General features: G+C 49.6%; 1 protein-coding gene across 1 annotated transcript in view; it reads right to left on the bottom strand.

Moving 5' to 3' along the window:
• Positions 1–20,031, bottom strand: part of LOC115403027 (aryl hydrocarbon receptor-like) — a 35,877-nt gene extending 15,846 nt beyond the window's left edge. The window contains exons 1-2 of the mRNA XM_030111779.1: positions 19,667–20,031; positions 9,056–9,246 (exon numbers count right to left, since the gene is read on the bottom strand). Coding sequence (XP_029967639.1) covers positions 9,056–9,246; positions 19,667–19,725 — 250 coding nt within the window. The 5' untranslated portion in view covers positions 19,726–20,031. The remainder of the gene's footprint in view (positions 1–9,055; positions 9,247–19,666) is intronic.
• Positions 20,032–20,248: the final 217 nt, after the last annotated feature.

The raw sequence follows: 20,248 nt of genomic DNA, 5'->3' as shown, positions 1-20,248 counted from the left end.
GATCTGGCAGGCAGCATATCCGGACACACACACACACAGGCTGCAGGAGGGGTGAGACATGGTAGAGGCCGTGTTGGGGGGGGGGGGGGGGGGGGGGGTGTTGAAGGAACAGCCGGCAGGAGTGCTTGCTTCCCTTATCTTGACGGCCACTACAGGAAAATCCCAGGATATAGCCTCTCCCAGCCCGTCCGTCCAGTCCTGTCACGCAATTCCCTGTAAGAAGGGAAGCGGCCCTCATCAGAGAGACCTGCACGGCGCTCACACCAGAGCCCGCAAGCAGACTTCCAAGTGGAGAACAGGGTGAGCGGAAAGCGACTGAAGAGTGTTTTGGGGTAGGGACGGAGGACGTGTGTCCAGGACGAGGACATCCACCCCGCTGTTGTGGTGTGTTGATGTGATTCCTGCCTGTGCTGGTCTGTTCAGTGTTTGCGTGAGTCCGTGGGCCTCTCTGTGGCGGTCTGTTTGTTTTCATTCCAGTTTCCTTTCCCGCTGGTGAACTCCACATTTTTTCCGACGGCCTCGGTGCTCTCTGCGCCGTTCCAAGCAGACGATCCAACCAATCGATCGGCGAGACGCTTTCTGAGAGGTGGCGGAATGCAGGAAACAACCGCACGGGTCAGAGTCGACGTAAAGCCCGGCGCTGTGTATCGCCGCTGAAAGCTTTTACTGTTGAAAGGAGATCGAAGTCACAGTGAAGGAGCCCATCGTCTGCATCAAACACTTGAATTTATCTCAAGTCTTCTTCTGAGTGACACCCCAAGCTGCTCTGAGCTTTTATTCAGCAGTCTGCAGGTTTTCCCAGTCCTTCAGTCCACTTAGCAGAGAAATGGAAAAGACTGGGTGAGAAACACACTGAGGGGGGAGTTCCTATGCCTTTGCTTATGGGACCTTTGACATTAATTCAGAGACCAGTCATGATGGAGGTTGGGTTTATTCTTGCTGGCGTCATGTTTTGTGCGGCAGGACCAGCAGGAGGCACTACTGCAGCTTCAGCCTGCTCTCGGTGGTTAATCCCTTTGAACCCAAAGACCGGAGTCAGATTTCACCTCCTGAAAACAAGACGAAAAGACAAAACATTCTACAGACCCCTCCACACTGAGGTCCGGACCGTCCCCCTGGCTTTCAGGTGACGCTGTAACGTGACGCCTCCAGCAGGAAGGGCCGGAGCCCGGCTGCAGGGCATGCCTCCAGACGAACAGCTCGCCGGCCCCGGCTGCAGGAGGCCGCCGCTCAGGAATTTCACGTCTCTTCACCACACTGTGATCGAGCGAGTTCAACGAGGGCCGCCTGGCTCCTCACCGGCGAGAAGTCCCAGATGAGGCAACACGACAATAAGCCTCCAAGTTTCAAGTAAAGTACAAAACAAACAACCAAATTTAAAAAAAGCCAATCTGCCCACAGCATCGAGTTCAAAGTGAAATCATGTGGAGCCGAAGCCAGAGAGAGAAAGAGGAAATGCAGTCACACGCTGGAGGCCGGCCAGATTCAGAGCGAGTATAAAGCATGCCAGCAATGCATAGGGGAATATTATCTTGATTTGAAAACATTTAGTTCCAGTAGATCCTGTACAGAGATGTGTGTTCTCACGCAGATGTGCAGGAAAGGGCAGAGCTTGAAGCAGCAGCAGCCAATGAGAGGGCGGTCATGGGTCTGCAGGGTCTTCCTCCCATCTGATTGATGTCCTCCTTTACTTTCACAACAGGCAACCTGCTTTCTGTACGCTTCGTTTTCACGAGCGGGCGACGACCAGCACACTCAAACTGAGACCTAACCTGATCCGTACGGACACTGACTAAACAGCTAAACGATTAAATGTCCAAATCCTCGCCAGTAGGTTAAACCAATTAGTGTTTCATTCATGCACAAATCTGCTTAACTGCCATGCAACCAGCAGCCACCACAGTGCAGTTCAGTCCGGAACGCCATGGAGGGGGGTGGAGACATGTCCTCCAGCAACACCAGGATCTTCAGTTCCAAAATGAAAACGAGGCAGTGTGAGAAAACGTTGTCATCAGTTTGATATTGAGCTGAGATTGCGGCGGCGGCAGAGCGATCTGGAGGTATCTGCTGCTGAAGCACAGGCTTCAGGAGAACAGAAAAGGACTGGAAAGGCAGCGGGACAGCTCAGTCCCCGCCCCCTGAACTTTTTCGGCTGTGTTCCTAAAAGACAAGCTAAAAGACAGACAGCCCAGCTGAAAACACGAGGTCCTGGCCGAGGCGGCGTCCTCAGGGCCTCGTGCTGCAGAACATGCCCGGGGCAGGGCCTCTGCCGGCCAATTACAGCCACTCACCTCTAATCTCAGGCTATTATATTTATCAGATTTTTGGTCTTCATCAGAAACATTCTTCTTTAATGTGCTGTGGGCCAGTTGAGCACGGACCCCGGTCCACAGCCGGCCCGTCGGCCGCAGTATGGACCACTCTGGTCTGGGCTCTTGTTTTTACCGCCCTGTTTAACGGCCTGCCTCCGTACGGACAGAGAGGTCAATGTGGCTTCAGCTGAACTGTGAAGACTGAAAACAAAAGAAAATGTTCATATACATGTTATTCCCTCCTTCGCTGTGGCTCTACATCACAAATGCAGGTCAGGGATCCTGCAAACCTGTTCCTTCAAGCCGTCGCTCATGAACGAGATGCAGAAACAAACCAAAACAACACCAGGTTCAGCCTGCCGCGCTGGGCGTGCCTCACACATCAGGTTTCTGAACAGATAGCCATCAGGCTGCAGGCGGTCAGTTACAGCTCTCGTGTATGAAACGCCTCTAAATGCCGGCACTGAGAGGCAGGTATGAGTCTCTGGAGACGATAATCACCTCACATTACCATCAACACGGAAAGCGAGCTGCTTTCTCTCAGATTCCTTCAGACCGCCTCAAAGATCAGAATCACTGCTTTTAAGAAACACTGAACAGCGCCCGTGTGGAGTTTCTGATGTGACCGCCGATCCCGTGAGCGGGACGACAGATGATTTTGTTTCAGTGCATAAACAAACAAAGCGTTTCTGGAAGACTCCAAATGTCACCCAGAGGCTCGGTGGGCGAGCGGAGCGCGGGCCAGCACAGGGCGGGAGCTGCGGTCTGACGCTGGAGAGGCTGAGAACAAACCTTCCAGAGAATGGAAATTGGAAGAAGAAGAGAAAAAAAAAAGGAAAACATGATTAAATCTTTCTCCCAGCGGTTGCTTGGATTCTCACGACATACTGAAAGGCGAGTCGTGGATCAGAAGCCAAAGGCCGTCACTGCAGCGAAACCTCCGCCAGCTCACATGCAGAAATACAAATGCACAATGCCTTTAAGGAAATGAACTTTTAATGAGTCCATCAGTGCTGGAAACATGCAAAAACTAAACACTAGCCTCTGAGCATTTCAGAAGTAAAACCGTCCTGAGAGCGCGTCACAAACCACGCCCGCCACTCTACACCTCCGTGGCATGAAGCAGCCGGGAGTCGAGCCAGAACTCACACTGAAGCCACCAAAACGCTTCCCTGTGGCCCCGCTTCCTCCTGGCTTTACAACACGCCTCAGGGGAGCCCAGCGCTCCGGACCTGGTCTGCATCAGGTCTGAGGCAAAACTGCTTAAAAGGAGGTAAAAAGGTTAAAACCACGAAAATTTCTAAATTGACAACAAAAAATGTTCGAAAAGAGGAACAAAATGGTTTAAACCAAGTCTAAATATAGGTTACATTTAATAAAATGTTCATTATTCTGAACCTTAACTTCATAAATGCATCACAAGATACAGTTTTCGTTTGTGAATCAAAACTATATATGAAACTTCCTGAGCTGCATTCGCCTCATTCTAAAGGTTAAATGTTCTTGATGGCTCCAAAACTACTGGACTTGGCTGAAAGTCACTGAAAGACTTGCAGAAGACCTGCAGAACCCTGGCCTAGATTTTGTGCTATTAGAGCTTCACACACACGCCCAGTTTTTTTCAGCCTGCAGCTGATACAATCAACCGCATTATCAATAGCGCTTCCTGCACAGCATCCAGGCATGCTGCCTCACTTCCACATTCTGATGGCATGATGTGTGAACACGGCCAGTAACCGACCCAAACAAACCGCACAGAGACAACGGCTGCACAAAACATGGCGGAACCAAACGGTCACCGTGGCAACTCTCTCACTATACGGCTCTGGGCTGGCCACTTCAGATCAGAGCCCGATGACCCCCACGACTCTGAAACAGGAAAACAAAACAAAACCCAACAACACCATATTCCAGACGCACATGGTTTCCACTACCAAACATATGCCAGACGTATGCCATCATATGTTGCCAGACCACCTCGAGAAGTGGTCCGGAGCACCTCGGGAAGTGGCCTGAGTGAAGACGTATTGGTGCTGCATCTTGTCTCTCGGGCTCGTCACTGGTGCTCCGATCACCCGGGACGTAGTCTGATGCCAGGTGGAACCGGGACCCGTAAGAAACCAGCTGGAAGTGAAGCCAACACTCATGCTGACTGCTGAACCAGTGAAAGGCCGGCCTGTAACCTCAACCCGAACCACTAAAAACACCACAATTAGCTTAAAACCAGTCAAAACCTGGTTGAGCGAGTAACCAGTACATAGACCAAAAATATCCTGAACCAGCAGGTCCTGGAAAAACACCCAAAAGTAGTCCAAAACTCAACACAAATCAAAGTATCGAGCCTGGAACCACCCAGAAACTACTACAAGACCACAACAACTACTTTCTACTGGTCTGATTCAAAGTACAATCCAACTGATGCAGAACTGGTCAAAAAAACAAGTCCTAAACTAGTCTGTTCACTTCCACGTCCTTGACTTATCTAAGATTAGATCTTTAATCATCAAACAACTTTTCCAAAGACAAAGTACAACTAGTTCAGAAAGTGCAACACATGTCAACACTGGCTCAAAAGTTTCAGAGAGTCTAAAACAAGCCTAAACCGTCTAATTCCTCATGTAAAAGCAAGTCTCAAAACAGTCAACATATTCTCTTTTTCCATTCTGACTGATGCTGGAACTCTGAGCTCAACATTTGTCAGTGATTTCAGCTGTGCTGCTATGAAAAGTTTGGCTGGTATCTGCGGCAGCCTGAATGAGTCTGCACAAAGCCCTGGACCTCAAACAAAGAAAGCAATGTGAGGTGATACGCTAATATTATGAAGCCCTGCCTGTGATTGAGGAGCATGTTCCTAAAAGCCTGTTTCCCGTGAGCACAGGTCACAGGAGGTCGTCTGTCCAGTGACTTCGTGCGTCCAAAGTCTGGCGAGACATTAAATGGACAACGTCTTTCAGAGCAACGTCCTGGCGATGGGCCCATCGGGCTTCGACAACAAACAAGAGCGGGCCTCTACAAACTTTTTAAAAGCTGTTCTCGCCTCATCATTCCACCCACTTACGTCTGGTTTTGTGTGTACATGGTTCAGATATCCCAAATACCAAATTACATCAAATTAAAGCACATGATACGCTCTTACCACATCAACTGTGATTACTAACAGGCCCTGGATGTTTTCAATGAGCTTGGAGAGCCGTTTCTCTCTCTCTCTCTCTCTTTTTTTTGACTCAAAATTCGAACCGCGTCACACAAATATGTCAGCGGCAGCGAGCCACAAGCCTTCCAAAATATCCAGCGTTGCCTCGTGCAGTCACGCTATGAGGCCGGCAGAGAGAGGGAGGCACGGGCAGCTCGGGCCTTCATTATCAGCCGCTGCTGTTTGTTCTTCCTCCTGCAGCCTTTTCTTTTAGCTAACGATTTACGGGATTCTTATCTTAAATTCGAGGCAAGTCCCCACTTGAGCAGCCACCCCGCGCTGGTGTTTTGACTGCGATAACCCCGAGAGGCAGCCTCGGCGATCTTGTTTAGATAGTGAACAAAGACGGAGTTTTTCGGAGAGCCGTCGCTGGTTTGAATCATCCTCACAGTTTGAATGCTTTAATTCGGCAGAGTAGCGCTGCGAAAGATCACAGATTATTGCACAGCGCAACTTTTGTCGTGCTATAAATGAGTGTTTGTGCAAGAACTGTGCTGCAGAGAGAGCTTGGGAGCCCGGGGCGGAATGTCTGCTCTCGCTCCCAAACACTCACCTGCACGACTCCCGCAGCTTCAGCGCCCATGAGCAACGCCAGCTTTAAAAAGCTGGGAATAAACTGCAGCCAGGTCACTGTTCAGAAGGCAAACAATGGTTCCTTCATGACAGGTAAAGGGGCTGGAGCGAGTTCTCTGTGACTGCCGCAGAACACGTCATCGTTCGGTCATGAAACCAAACATCGATATGCTTTCCATTCTGCTAATGACCGCAATTTTCCTATGCACTGTTTGTTCCTGCTTTACAAATCCAGAATGGACAAGTAGTCCATTTAAAAACAACAACAAAAAATGCATCAAATTCACAAAAATTATAAGATAACCGCTTCAAAACAGCCCAGATGAAACAATAGTCAGTGATGACAGGACAGCAGACAGAAGCAGAAACATCTGAGAAAACTGTCCAAAAAACGAGGAAATCAACCAGTAGCTCGGATTCTGAAATGTTCATGTACAAAACTACAGATGGAAAAAGCCAATAGTCTGCAACGTGTACGTGTCCAAGCAGCTCATTTGTTCTGTCTCCTTCATCTCTGTCGCTCAAGACCTCCTCATCCTCACATGTAAGCGAGGTGTGATTGGTGCTGTGAGCTCGGCGAGCGGGCGGATGTTGTCATTGATGCCGTCTGACCAAACAGGACGACTGAGTTCTCTTCAAACCAACGTCTCAGGAAACAAACTGACACAATTTCATTTCAGTTCCCATCAAAATGTCTCCGTCCTCATTGTTATCTACAACGAAAACAGGACTTTACAGGGGAATACACTGAGAATTAAACTGGTCAACATTCCACTGAAGCAGTTTTACTGCCGTCTCTTGGCCGGACGGTGAAAATCCCGGAGTGAACCAGAGCCCAGACCGTCTCTTCATTTCAGCACGGGGCTGGAAGAGGGAGCCGCCAGTGTGAACACGGCCTCAGACCTAAAATTAGTCCAGAACCAGGTTCACGGAGGTTGTTGGGATTCATGATGGAGCAGCTGCTCGCGGCAAGCGATCAGGTGTCTGTGAATCCGGGAGGTGATATCGCAGCTGTCTCAGCTAAACAAAACACTCCAACACTCCATGCTGCAAACCGATATCCCATCTACAAATAAATGAATTAGAAAAACACTTCTCGTTCTGTGATTCAGTTGTTCGCTTCATGTCAGCTGGTGTGAAGTGAGATCCAGACTTTATACCAGTGTCGTATGTCTGAGCCGGAGCGCCACAGGCTGGAGGGTGGAGGCGTCAACATTTCAAGACTTCCACTGCTGAGACACTCCGGCCTGCATGGAGCTGCTGCCGACTGCACGGCTGCCTTACATAACTGCCATTTTTAGCCTCTTGTTCTTTTGCGTTCTCCTCAAAAGCTCTTATTTTCTGAGAGTAATCAGTGCTGTGAGCAACTTTCCAGCATATCTACACTTTCTCAGGACTTTGGACACACTGTGAGCTTTGCCCCCGAAGATGTCTCTCTGCTGTTTCTGCTTCAGTAAATGGACAGAGCAGAGAAAGACCGCTGTGTCGGGATGTCTCAGTCCATCGCACTTTTATTTTCATAACATGATCTGTGTCCTGCAGTTTGATGTGCGGAGCGCGGCAGTTTGAAGACGAGGGAAGCCGTTATTAATGCAGCATGCACCTCTAGATTCCAGGCAATCCAGCGAAGGTACAGAATCCCTTCAATTTAGAGCTGCAGCGCGGCGCTTCCTGTGCAGACTCACAGGTGGAGGAGATGGTGCTTCAGCTGGAGCATGGCTGACGTTTCGCTAGCTGAGACGGTTAGCCGAAGCAGCGTAGAAAAACTACCGGATTACGTGATTTGACATGAATTAACCCCGGGAGGGATACGGCACGGCAGGTACTGGAGGCGTGGAACAGCCTCTGTATCAAACGCTTCAAAAGCAGTTTATGGAAGCAGCAATCACCCGTGATTACACCACAATGCTACTGCAGTGTGTCTCGCCAGCGGCGTACGAACTGGGCGAAAGGGTGTGAGAGTGAGACGAGGCAGCGCAGGAATGCTGCTGCAGGTAACCACTTCATTTGAAATCAGAGCACACTGATAAGGCGGCCTGCCTTATCCTTCTTTACTCAGGAAACACCGCCAGCGAGAACCCAGCGGATGAGAGCCGAAATGAAGGTCGACTTTCACTGCAGGTGGTGGAGACATGATTCTCATCCATAGTCGACTCACACATGACTCACTGGGTTTCTTTTAAACCTCCGGCGCCGAGCGTGATTAATCAGCTCACAGCGACGGTCAAAGAAAAAAAAAAAAACCTGTGAAAGAGTTTGCAGGTTGCAGAAGTTGTTGCTGACACAGGGCGCGGCGGCGTTACAGTGATTGAGGATGTGTTGTTTCCTACAACCAGATTCCTGTGTTCTCGTCATTCCTGTCTTCAAATGTTTTCAAATGTCTGGTCGGAGCACTTTCATGCCTTAGTCACGGCTGGGTTTCACTTCCACAGGCGGGAACCGTGAGCGCTGCAGCAGGTCTGCAGCCGCCATATCGCAGAACTGCAGCTCATTAGACGCTATTTACTGATCTGTGTTATGGATCAATCTATTTCTGATTTATTCATTGAAAGTAGCTCATTCTACCAAACCTCAATCATCCAAAACTTCTACTTACTTAAAAGACAAACTGCACCTTTTCTTTATAAACACCGTGTGTCGTTCATGCCTCTGTTTGTTGCACACACACACGATACTTATTATCACTACTTCCCTGAGTTACTACTCTGGCCTCCATGAGGCGAATCATGCAAGTCACCATCAGGAAACTGAAAAACAGACGAAACAATTATGAAACAAGCGGCTGGTGAAGAAGTCAGGAAGCTTCAGAAATTATTGGACTGAATATGTTTCTATTTCCACTGACTGAGCGAGTGAACGTACTGTTCACCAGCGGTTCCAGGCCTCACTCTGTCTTAAAAGGTTCTGAGCCCTGCGCTGCCCAAAGGCACGAAAACCACAACAAAGCAAAGCGGTGAGTCCCCGGGAAGCTCCTTACCCCTGAAGTGGCTCTTGACCCGGAGGTACCCCACGCTGAGGCGCAGCACCGACAGCTTGTCCAGGCGGGAGCGCACCTCCTCGGAGAAGGGCAGCAGGTCCATGAGCCGGTCCAGCTCCCCGTTCAGCCGATCCCGGTGGCGCTTCGAGGGATTCGACTTGACGACCTCATTGCCGTCGCTGATCTTCTTCCTGAAGAGCAGAAGGCAGAAATGCAGGGTCAGTGGGGGCGGCGGGGGTCGTGGCAGTGACCCTCACCCACCCGGAGCAGAGCCGGTGGTCTGGAGAGGGCCGGATGGCGACGCGCCGCACACATGCTCCACCCACAGCCACTTCTGCGACTTCACAATTACTCAGACAAAATAATTAGGACGAAACGGATGTGATGATCAGACAGCGGAGTGTGGATGAGTCAGCCGGCTGCCGGCCCACACTCACGGTTTACTGGGGAAACATACGACCAGAAGACACTGCAGCTTCAGCCGAACGTCCCGTCACTGCCGGCAGGACCCGAGAGACACCACGCTAATGAGCAGCACCACTGAAAAGGACTTTCACCGTTCAACCGTCCAATCAGAGAGAAGACCCACCGGCGTGCCACACGTGAAACAGAGTGATACTGAAGAGCTGCCTCAAGCTGAAGGCTACGCTCCTCTCAACACAAACAAAAAAAGAACAGCAGTCCGACGGTAAATAGCCCACACCACACTACAACATATATATATATATATATATATATATATATATATATATATATATATATATATATAGGGGTGGACTCGGTATTTCTATAGGTACCCACCGAATTCCGTCGATTCTACCGAGTACCGATTCATGTAAAACGGTACCATGTTTCGCTACTGAACGCATCCTTGTACCTGTGATGGAGTAGAAGAGTTGTTGATTTTCCAAGCTGGACTTGATCACAGCATTGCATGCACACGAGCATAATGCCTTGAGTGGCTAGCATGCTAGCAAGCGCTGCCCCCACTTTCAAAACTGCGATGCAAATTCCACTCGCTGCGGCGGGAATATTTCTAATCCCAGGAAGCTGAGGAGTCCAGATGACAACTCCTATGCTAGCATCCATTAGCATGCTAGCATCCGTTAGCAACTTGACTGCAGCCGGTAACAAATTAACATTTATTACCACATAAACTCACGAAAGCACCGAAAACTGGTGATGTTGAGTACCGGAACCGAGAACTGATCCTGCATCGGTCCAAGTGTGAACGGTTCCCATCCCTGCTTATAGAGCTCTTTCACGCACTCATACACACTCTCACACACACACTCACACACCAGAGGAGCGGTCTGCTGTGCCATCCCGGCCAGTCTGTCCACTGGGAGCAGTCTGTGCCTGTGTGTGTCTTGCTTCAGTGGAGATGGGGAATCAAACCAACAACCTTCCGACCACTGTGCCAACCGAGCCACAGTCGCCCCCGAAAGGCTTGGTCGATACACACACACACACACCTGTGTGAACCCTGATATGCTCTGATATGTGTCCTGCCTCCTCCACCCACATGTCCAGGTCCAGACTGATAAACCTCAGAGCAAGGCAGTAGTTAAAAGGTGTATTCACACAATAACAAAGAGAATGCTGGCAAAAGGAGGCCAGTGGCTGGTTTTGTGGTTTCTTTAGTTTTTAATGTGTTCTGAGGACATACAGGTTCTCTCTCAGACTCGAAGAGACACAGGAAGCTGCCCTGGGTTAGGCGTCACTTCCTGCTTCACTGCAAAGTGCTGAGTTCACAGATGAAATCTGTCCTTCTTCTACGCTTGGTGCTGCATGTGAGCAGCTTTTCCTAAAGGTCAGTGGGTCGCAGACGCCAGTCCCAAACAGGAATCTTGTGACTACGGTAAGTGCCTCACGATCACCGCTTCTTCCCTGAAGACGCGAGCGGCTGCTGCTGCAGCCCTCTCAGCCCGAGCTGACGTCTTCTTCAATGTCTTCCATATGTTACATAGTCAACGCACTGTGCGCCTTTTTTTTTCCCTTCTATTTTTGCATCTGGAAAAGTCTTTGAAGGCTTGAGCCGGATTTTGTAAACTATCCTACATCCAGATTGGGGACCTTTGTTTGTCGGCAGCTGTACATGTGCACACAACAACACGCCCCTCGCACATCTGAGTCATTCCTGTGCATCTGGCAGGCGCTCAGCTGCTCTGCCTTCAGGTCTGAGGCCCAGCTTTCTGCCAGCATATTGCTGCTATTGTCCTGCTGCGATAAGAAATCCAAACAGAGATGAGGGGGGATATGCTGAGACGTCCTCCTTTTCCACCGCCGAGCGCCGTCAGCAAGCGTCTGCTGCTCAGCCCCGTGATCCGCCGCAAATCAAGGTGGACAAAATGCTCCTGAATGCGAGCTTTTGTCTGCAGTTGGCATTTCTCGAGAGTGAGATCATTCCTGCGTCGTTTCTGAGAAGGACGGCTCGGGTTTGAGGCCGGCGTGCGAAACTTAATAGCCTGTCATTACCAAGAGTGTGGGGAAAGAGACGCTGAGGAAGAAGCCGGGGAGGTAATGGAGCTCAGAGTGTGGAATCCACTGCGATCACAATTAGACTGCTGCAGTTTATCCATCAGCTCCTCAGTGGAGAGACGCACACCTCACCTCAGCTCTCTGCTGCTGCAGCCGCTGCAGCTCAGGCTGTGTTCTCTGGACTAAGTACATTCACCAACTAATACATCATATTTATTTAACTGCTGAACCGTCTCAAACTCACAGTGAAAAGACAATCCTGCCTGCAAACACCTCTAGAAATCATTGTCTGTAAACGCTTCTCTGATACGCTGTATACGAGTAATACTACTGAGAACCACTGTCTGCCAACAAGTTTGGAAACTGTCTGGACATTTCTGTGAGCCATTCGGCAAACCACTGTCTGCAAATACTTGCAATGTATGTAGCCATCAATGAATGAGACACACGCCTGTTACCGTTCATTTGCAAACACGACCACTGTCTGAGAAGACAGCGGGAAAGAATCGACTGAGGCGTTCTGAAGACCATCGTCTCTGAACCCTTGCGAGGACCGCTGTCCATGGTCCCTTCAGACTCCACTGGTCTGGAGGACGGGGACGGTATCAGGACTGTCCCGTCAGCCTGCTGCGCTCAGCTCCAAAGGCTGCGGCCTGCAGATAAAAGCTCATTATCGGAGAGTGAAGTCCGCGGCGTCCAGCTCAGGATTTACACCGCTGCCTGGTAAATGTTTGACTCCACCAAACGCCGCCGGTAGTTTAGTTTCAGAGCGTACACAGCGGAGTTGTTGGGGTGAGTGTTCAGTCCTGGTGTTTGCTGAAGCTCAGTTTGAGTTAAACACCATCCATCAAGCGGGGTCTGTCACCCCGTTAGTCACCGAGCTCTCCACTACGCTCAACAACTGGGCCCACGAAGCTCAGTCACACTGAGAGTCGGAGACGTACGGGTGTTAGTCAGCCACAAACACACACCCCGCAGTGCCAGTGCACACTTCCAAACGCCGTGAGGGGAGGGAGGTTCTCTCATGTGTAGCACCCCTCGTTTTCCCAACGTCCTGTCAGGTGTCACAGCTGTCCAACACCGTCTGCTCAGTTCTGAGGAGGTCGTCTTTTTGGGGTACCACCGTGACCCAGAGTGTGTGTGTGTGTGTGTGTGTGTGTGTGTGTGTGTGTGTGTTGGACGGCTGACAGCAGCAGTTTTGTGCATTGTCTTCATTTCTCACTTTCTGCCAATACTTTGGGTTCAGTCCCGGCGCAGCATGTGCGTCTGATTTAAGAGTCATGACATGAATCTCCGCTGAGCCTCGTGAGCCGGTGTTTTTCACTTGAACTTGGGTGGTCAAAACAACAAGTCCAACAGAGCAATCAGAGCTGCTGTCACGGTCAAAAAAAAAAAAAAAAAAACGGCTTCCACCTCGACAAATTACATGAGCAGCCCGTGGAGTGACGGTAGGTTTGTATTTAGCCTGCTGGAGTCTGAGCTGCTGCTGCTGGGAAGAAGGTTCTCTCCTCGGCAGACAAACATCCGTTTGCGTTGCTTTTACGTTTTATAAAAAGCTCAGAATAACTACCAGCCAGAATTTCCATCAAACACGGATGAACTCAGTGAACTCTGGAAGAGATCTGACCGGACATGTTTGCTGCAACTCATGCTCTACAGACAGTATCTGGCTGTCCAGTCCATTCTCCGGCTCAGAAAGACATTCCAATGTGGGCCGGCCAGATTCCGGATCGAGCCTTGACATATAAATGCTTGTAGCTCCTGCTGCGCGACGTAATTTCTGGCTGCGGATCCAATCCGGATCCGTAACGCAGCCGGTGTAAAATGGCTCTATGCTGCGTCAAAATGAAAGATAAAACCCAAACCAGGTTTAAAGGAACTCAGGAATCAGTCTCCCACAACAGGATAAAACTAATCTGAAGTATTCCAAACCTAAACCAGGTCTAAAACTAAAGCTCAGTCTAAAGGAAGTCTAAAACCTACAACTTGATCATGGTCAAATCCAAAACAAGAGTACAGTAATACCAGCTTCCAAATCCATCTCAAAGAAGCCAACACTACTCCAACAAAAGTCCCAATGCGATAAAAAGAAGTCCAGATCAAAAGCCAGTCAGATGAAACCAGTAAAGGACGCTCAGAACCGACCCAAACGCTGGGCTCAGAGAACGTTCCTCTCCATCCTGCTGCTGGACGGACCGAGGTTATCTGAGGACACGTATCGCTGAGACTTTGTGTCTTTGCCTTTGATACTGAAAGACTGTTTAAAAAACCTGCGGTGTGTTTATGAGCGCTCCTCTTTGAAAGTGAAACAAAGAGCGGAGAACAAAGCTCAATGCAGAGCCACACCTCTTATCAGCACGTCCGCCTGCATGCATTGCCAGAACCGCCAGAACCGCGGCATTAAAACCACCGCAGGTCACACCAGCACATCCTAACGCCATCAACAGCACCCCCCCCCCTCGATCCACGCAACACCTCCCAGCACCCATACTACTGTTATGACTGCAGTCTTTGAGGATTTTAATTAGTTTAAAATACTGTAATTAACCTTTGTTGCACAGCAGTCTGTTAGACCAAGAGACAAAAAGTAAGGCTTTTTTAATATAACTGCAGAAAAAAGGCCCAAGACAAGGTGATTACCGAGAGTTCATGTTTGAAGCAGTGAATCACTGGTCCTGGAGTATTTAGCACCGTATTGATTATTGTGGATTTACAGATGAAGTGTTGAGCCGATGGACAGTACTGTGTTTTGTTTTCTTTCTTTACGACTTAATTGTGCTTCAAAGGAAATGTGTGGATTACATAACGAGAGAAAACAGCAGCCATCATAAAACTCTGAATTGGCAGAACAAACTAACATAACTTAGTAAAGTGATTCATAGTTTTCCTGTTGTACCACGAGAGGAGCTGACCTGCTTTGAGACTGCAGCTGCAGCCTCAAACCAGACCGGAAAACCTTATTATCCCCCCGTCCTTCAGCATCACTCTGAGTCCAGCTGCACTGACGCTGGAGCGGTTGATCCCAGAGCAAAGCAGGAAAACTGAAGCCCGCCGTCAGACTGGGCGGCTGGACCGACCTCTGCATTCTGCCAGTCCTGTTCGCCTGAACTGCCTCAGCCTCTGTCCTACTCTCTGCTGCTGCTGTTACATGTTGTGCCGCTTTCGCCAGTCAACATACCGACTCCATCGCTGGTTTCCTTGCGGTGGTTACAACAAGCGTCCACAACAACAAGGTAAAGCAGGGCTGGAGCGATTCTGTGATTCACCTCAGTTCAAGGGCTTTTTCCAAATCTGTTCACGATTACAATAAAGAAACAAAGGAAAGTTAGATAAATACGCTCGACTTCATGCACAAATACAAGGATGAATAATGAATATGAAACATTCTTGGGACCGTTCCCCCGTTTACGAGCTTGTTAGGATTAAAGCGGCGCTCAGTGGAAACTTTGCATTGTTTGTTTGTCCAGGGAGGAAGCTGGAAGCCGACTTCAGGTCATGCTACAGAAATACATCCATCATCTACAGAGAGCTTTACCCTGCACTGGAGGCCTGTCTGAGGGAGCCGCGTGTGTGTGTGTGTGTGTGTGACTATGACAACAAGGCTCCTCCCAGGCCTGCTCTCTCATTACAGAACACCTTAATCTGGCATTTTGTAGTAATTCGGAGGAGCAGAAGCACACAGTGACTGTCGGGGTGATGAACCGGGGATCTGGACGGCAGGTCTGCCTGGAATGCCCCTGTACAGTGACCACAGCGTTTTACAGTCGGCTTCAATGGTGCCTTTGTGCGGCCGAGGCCAGCTGGCAGCGCAGGAAACCTCAGCCCCACTGCGCCAGAAACACAGCCGTCTGCACACAGGCCACCTTCTCATTCCGGGGATTTACACTGGGAACAGCCAACACACAGCCCAGCCCAGCCCGGCGCTTTACGCTGCACAGCCTGATGCACGTTCTCTGCAAAAAACAAGTGTTACCAATTGAAAGAGGATTTATAAACGCCATATGTCTGCAGCTGCATGTAAACACACAACTTCACTTGGTTTGATGTCAAGAATTAATCCCTGCATTTACGGTTGTGTCCATCAGACCACAGCCACCAGAAATGGTCCAGGGGCATGTTTTCAATTCTGATAGAAACTAGTGATTGGTGTTGTTTTATTTAGACTGGAGAACATCTCTTTATTTTATTGAAGCGACTGGGCAGATGTTAAATATTCACTCTTCTCTTGGCTCAGTTCAGATTTCCACAAATACCATTTGAATTTGCAGCTCCTTCCCAGCAACCAAGTGATTGTTTTCCTGTCTACAATGGTTCATTAGACTGAGAGGACCAGCCTCTCTGTAGCCACAAACCAGTTTAATGACAGCTGAGCCTGTAAAAGACAAACACCCCTGAAATAACAGGCCGTGTCCGACCATTCCATTCACTGTTTTAAGAAAACGGCTCCAGAGCCACGTGTGACGGTAAGACCAGCAGAACCTCACTGACGTGACGATGGGACGTGGACAGAGCTCATACAGCACTGTCCATCAATGTGTGAAAGTCAGACATGTCTAAAAAGACGGTTCTTTCAGGGATCTGGGACGCTCTCCTGCAGTTTGTTCCATTCATGCTGAAGACTTCAAGTACTGTCCTTTATCATTTCAATTTGAATATACACCATTGAACTGAACACTGAACCGCTATTTAGTGGAAAACACAGGAGCAACACTTGGATCGCAATGAGACAAGAAAACGCTATCATGAATACATGACTGATTCAGCCTCGGCGGGTGAATGTTTCTGATAATGTCTTAATCACCAGTACAGTCGTAAATCAGTGTTTTGCTGCCCTGTTATTCAGCTCTACATTAATGGAACTGAAATCCTCAGCAGCGTCAGGCTGAGACTGAAACCCACGGAGCCGCTGAGCCAGTCTCAAATGTTTTGACCCGTTAAAAATCGAGAGTGGTCATCTGAAAATAACACAGTCAATCAGGGATGGAGGGACAACACCAGAGTACGTCAAGAACCCCTCTACACACACACACACGCACACGCACACACTACCAGCTGCAGCGTGAACTGTTGATAAAGACAGGATGGATCCAGGCTGACATGCTGTTTACACCACACTGAGCTGGGCCATTAGCAGAGGAATCCAGACTTATCAGAGGACAGAGTTTCTCCTGAGCAGCTCTGGCGAGTTTGTTTGAATGTCGGCATTAGCTGGACTCGCTGCCTGCAGAAGTCCACCAACTACAAAGATCAGCATGTTGTGCAATCAGAAATAGCTGCATAAGGTAGTCGTACCAGGAGTTTATTTGAATCTCCAGCCCGTCTGACTTGTTTCCTTTGACCTCTGACATCTTTAAACCGCTGTTTACGCTTTTCTGAAACATTCTCTGTAAACCTTGTCAAGAGCTGTATCTGTTTACCCATCTCCTGCACCCCATTTCTCAAACTGAAGGGTCAAGCAGTGCAGAGGCTGATCCCAGGTTATACAGGAAAAACAGACCCTGGACACCCTGGACAGTCCATCACAGAGGCTAACAGGAAAAGACAGAGACAGAGAACCATACACCCGATCTGCTTCACCGACACAGCCAATTCAGAGTGGCCTCTTCACCAAAAACCTGTATCTGTAATGAAAGGACATTAAGTAAAGAGGGAAAACTCAAATGACTTGACGGAATCGAACCAGGGAAGTCCTCGCCATAAACAGTGAGAGCTCTCCACTACTCCACTGAGTGATCCTTCCAGAAGGTAACGAGTGAAGCGATGACAGTGCCTCAGAAGCATCACCAGGGTCGGATTCATTCCACATGCTGATGCCAAGAGTAACTGGTGAGCCTCGTTCTGACCAGGCTGCGCCGCAGTCCGGTGGCCAGGCTCAGCTGTTCTAACAGCCTCAGCGAGCTCCTGTTACGAGCTGATGGGAATATTAACGAGTGAAACTCAGCGATGCATGAGAGACGTCTGTTAGATTTAATACGGCTGGCACAAAGCGCAGCAGAAACATCACAAAGTCTGACACGGTGGAAACTTACTTCAGTAAACGTGTTTCAGGCTGTTAGCATGAAATGAATGAAACCACACACACATTCTGCAGAGACGACAATACACTACACACACTAACAACGGGAGAACACAGAGAACAATCCACCTTAAACATCAATAACGGGAGAACACCAAGAACAATCCACTGTAAATATCACCAGTGGAGAACTCAGACTTTCATACTGGCAGAACACCCAGTTGGATTGTCGTTACGGTGACTACCAACTCCAAAAACTGCCAAGTCCAGGAGGATCTGGACTGAGACCAGGACGAGGACCAGGACCAGGAGAATGTGGACTGGGACTGGGGCCGTGGTTCACATGAGCAGCAGCTGCGTTTCAGGAAAGTTGAGTTTTCCCCTGTTTACACAGAGACAGATATTGTTTTAGAAAAATTGCCCCCTGGGAGCCCTCTTCAAAAAGCTGCGTTTTGAGTGGCTGGGGTCATGACTGTCGAGTCAACAGACACCCGAAACACAACAAGAGTCTTTGTTTTCAGGCGAAGACGTCACCGTGTAAACGGGACGAACAAAAACAGAGAAGCGTCTGTGAGCGTCGTGAAAATCCTGTCTGTCCCGCCGTCGGACAGACGCTCCGTAAAGTATGTCCACTGCTCTCTCCGGCCTCGTGTTTTCAGAGCAGTGCAGTTGAGGCAAGCTGAAGAAGGGATGAGGGAGGGAGGACGAGGGGAAGCGGCAGACGGAGTATCAGATTACAATAACACAGTGTGAGCCCGGCAGCCTCCCCCTCCTCGGAGCATCGCGTGAGAGCAGCAGCCGACTCTCCAACTTGATTGTGATTAATGCGAGAGGGCAACATATCCATGCCAGATCCAAAGAGAGACACACATTCTTAAGGTGGCCTGGAAGAGAAGTGGGAAACACAAAGCCAGCGCAGCCAGCCGTCACTCCCAGTTACCAGAAAAAGAGAAAACCACTCCGCCAGAGCCACACGGAACCGCTGCAAGTGGAAAAATCTGACCTGTTTGGACGTTTTGTGTCAAATAAACACCAGTCATGTTGGTGACGGAGCTGGAGCAGAGCCTGCAGTCCACCTTAATGCCTCTTATCTCCACTTTTAACACTACTTCATTTGATAACTTGTTGGCTGAGCAAACACAAAGGAACTTCACTGTAGTGAGCGAGTACAGTTCCACTTTATATATGCCCACAAAACACAAAATAATGGAATGTTTTGGACAGATCTTCTTCATAGAAGTATCATTAGCACCGTGCCCTGGCTCTTGACCCAGCGTGACACGCTGAGCTGGTTTTTGTAATCCCTGCTGCTGTTGTATTTTACAGTTTATAGCACTTTGTCTGAACCATGGCTGTGTGAAAATAAATAAACTGCATCTTAGCATACGTATGGTGATATAGCGTTATATCTTATGTACCCAATGTCAGTGTTATCTAACACTCTATATAGGTGTAAAAACTATTCAGTGACTTCAGCGAGTGGAGACTGTATCAGTGCAGGTAATTTTCAATACAGAGTGTAAATGGAGGAGTCTTCGTCAGTCCTTTAAACAAACTGGGTCAGATGGTAGTTTCCATGGCGGGAGATGTGTAGACACAACCTGAGGTCGGCTCAACAGAATCGTTCTTCCACTCCCGGAAGACCTGAATGTTCTGTTTAAGTCTAATACTCAGAACCTAACACGACAGTCTGGTGCTCTCAGAGCACCTTTAATTCACCTTAAGATCACTCACAGTGCACATGTCGGACATGGAGAGCAGCTGTGTATTGATGAGTGACCAAAACCTGAGTGTGTTATGACACAGTGTTCACTGCTGACCCCCCAGAGTGCATCGACACCGGACAGAGTGGAGGTCTAGAGGAGGGAACCAGGGCAGTGTGCAGCAGAATGAAGGACTAAACCTCAGACACAGGTAACAGGGGCAGGAGCCACAGCTGAGCACAGCTGGGAAATGGAGTCTGCTCTCTCTCCTCCATGGAAACTTTAAATAACTCAGCCTCGCGCGACTGCAGTGTTCGGGTGTCCGGTGGTGAAAGCGGGGTGGCGGCGGAGGAGAGGGAGCCCGGCCCGGCCCGGCCCGGCCCGGCCCGGTGACAGGGCCCGGGAGCTTACTGTTTGAGGACGGGCTTCTTCCTCTTCTTGTTCGCGTACGTCCCCGGGTTCCCCAACATCCTGTCGACCGTCCGGTCCGAACCAGCAGCTCTCTTCTGGGGCTCTAGTCCCGAGCGCAGGCACCCTCCATCGGCCGGAGTCCCGGTGTCCCGGAGTCCGCCGCCGGTTCAGCCGGGGCGGGGAGGGTCGCCCTGGAGGCTCCTCTGGGCGGGCGCGGCTCCGGACCGCGGGTCGGTGCGGTGCGGACGGTGGAGGCGGAAAAGTTTGAGAGGAAAAGAAAAAGTTTTATCTCGGAGTGAGGCCTCCGCGGCTGGTGGAGGAAGACGGCGTCGAGTCGGTGTGTCGGTGTTTCCTCTCTCTCTCTCTCTCTCTCTCTCTCTCTCTCCTCTCTCTCTCTCTCTCTCTCTCTCTCTCTCTCTCTCTCTCTCTCTCTCTCTCTCTCTCTCTCTCTCTCTCTCTCTCTCTCTCTCTCTCTCGGGGCGTTTTCAGGAAATGTGTGTGTTCAGTGTGTTTAAGGTGGACTGGAGCTCTGCTCTGCTGCCGTTCAAGGTTCCTTCTAGAAGTTCCAGAGAACAGCAGCTC

Source organism: Salarias fasciatus, chromosome 16 (assembly GCF_902148845.1).
Source record: "Salarias fasciatus chromosome 16, fSalaFa1.1, whole genome shotgun sequence".
Lineage (NCBI taxonomy): Eukaryota > Metazoa > Chordata > Actinopteri > Blenniiformes > Blenniidae > Salarias > Salarias fasciatus.
The sequence above is the reverse complement of the archived record's forward strand: the minus strand, read 5'-3'. Positions and strand labels throughout refer to the sequence as shown.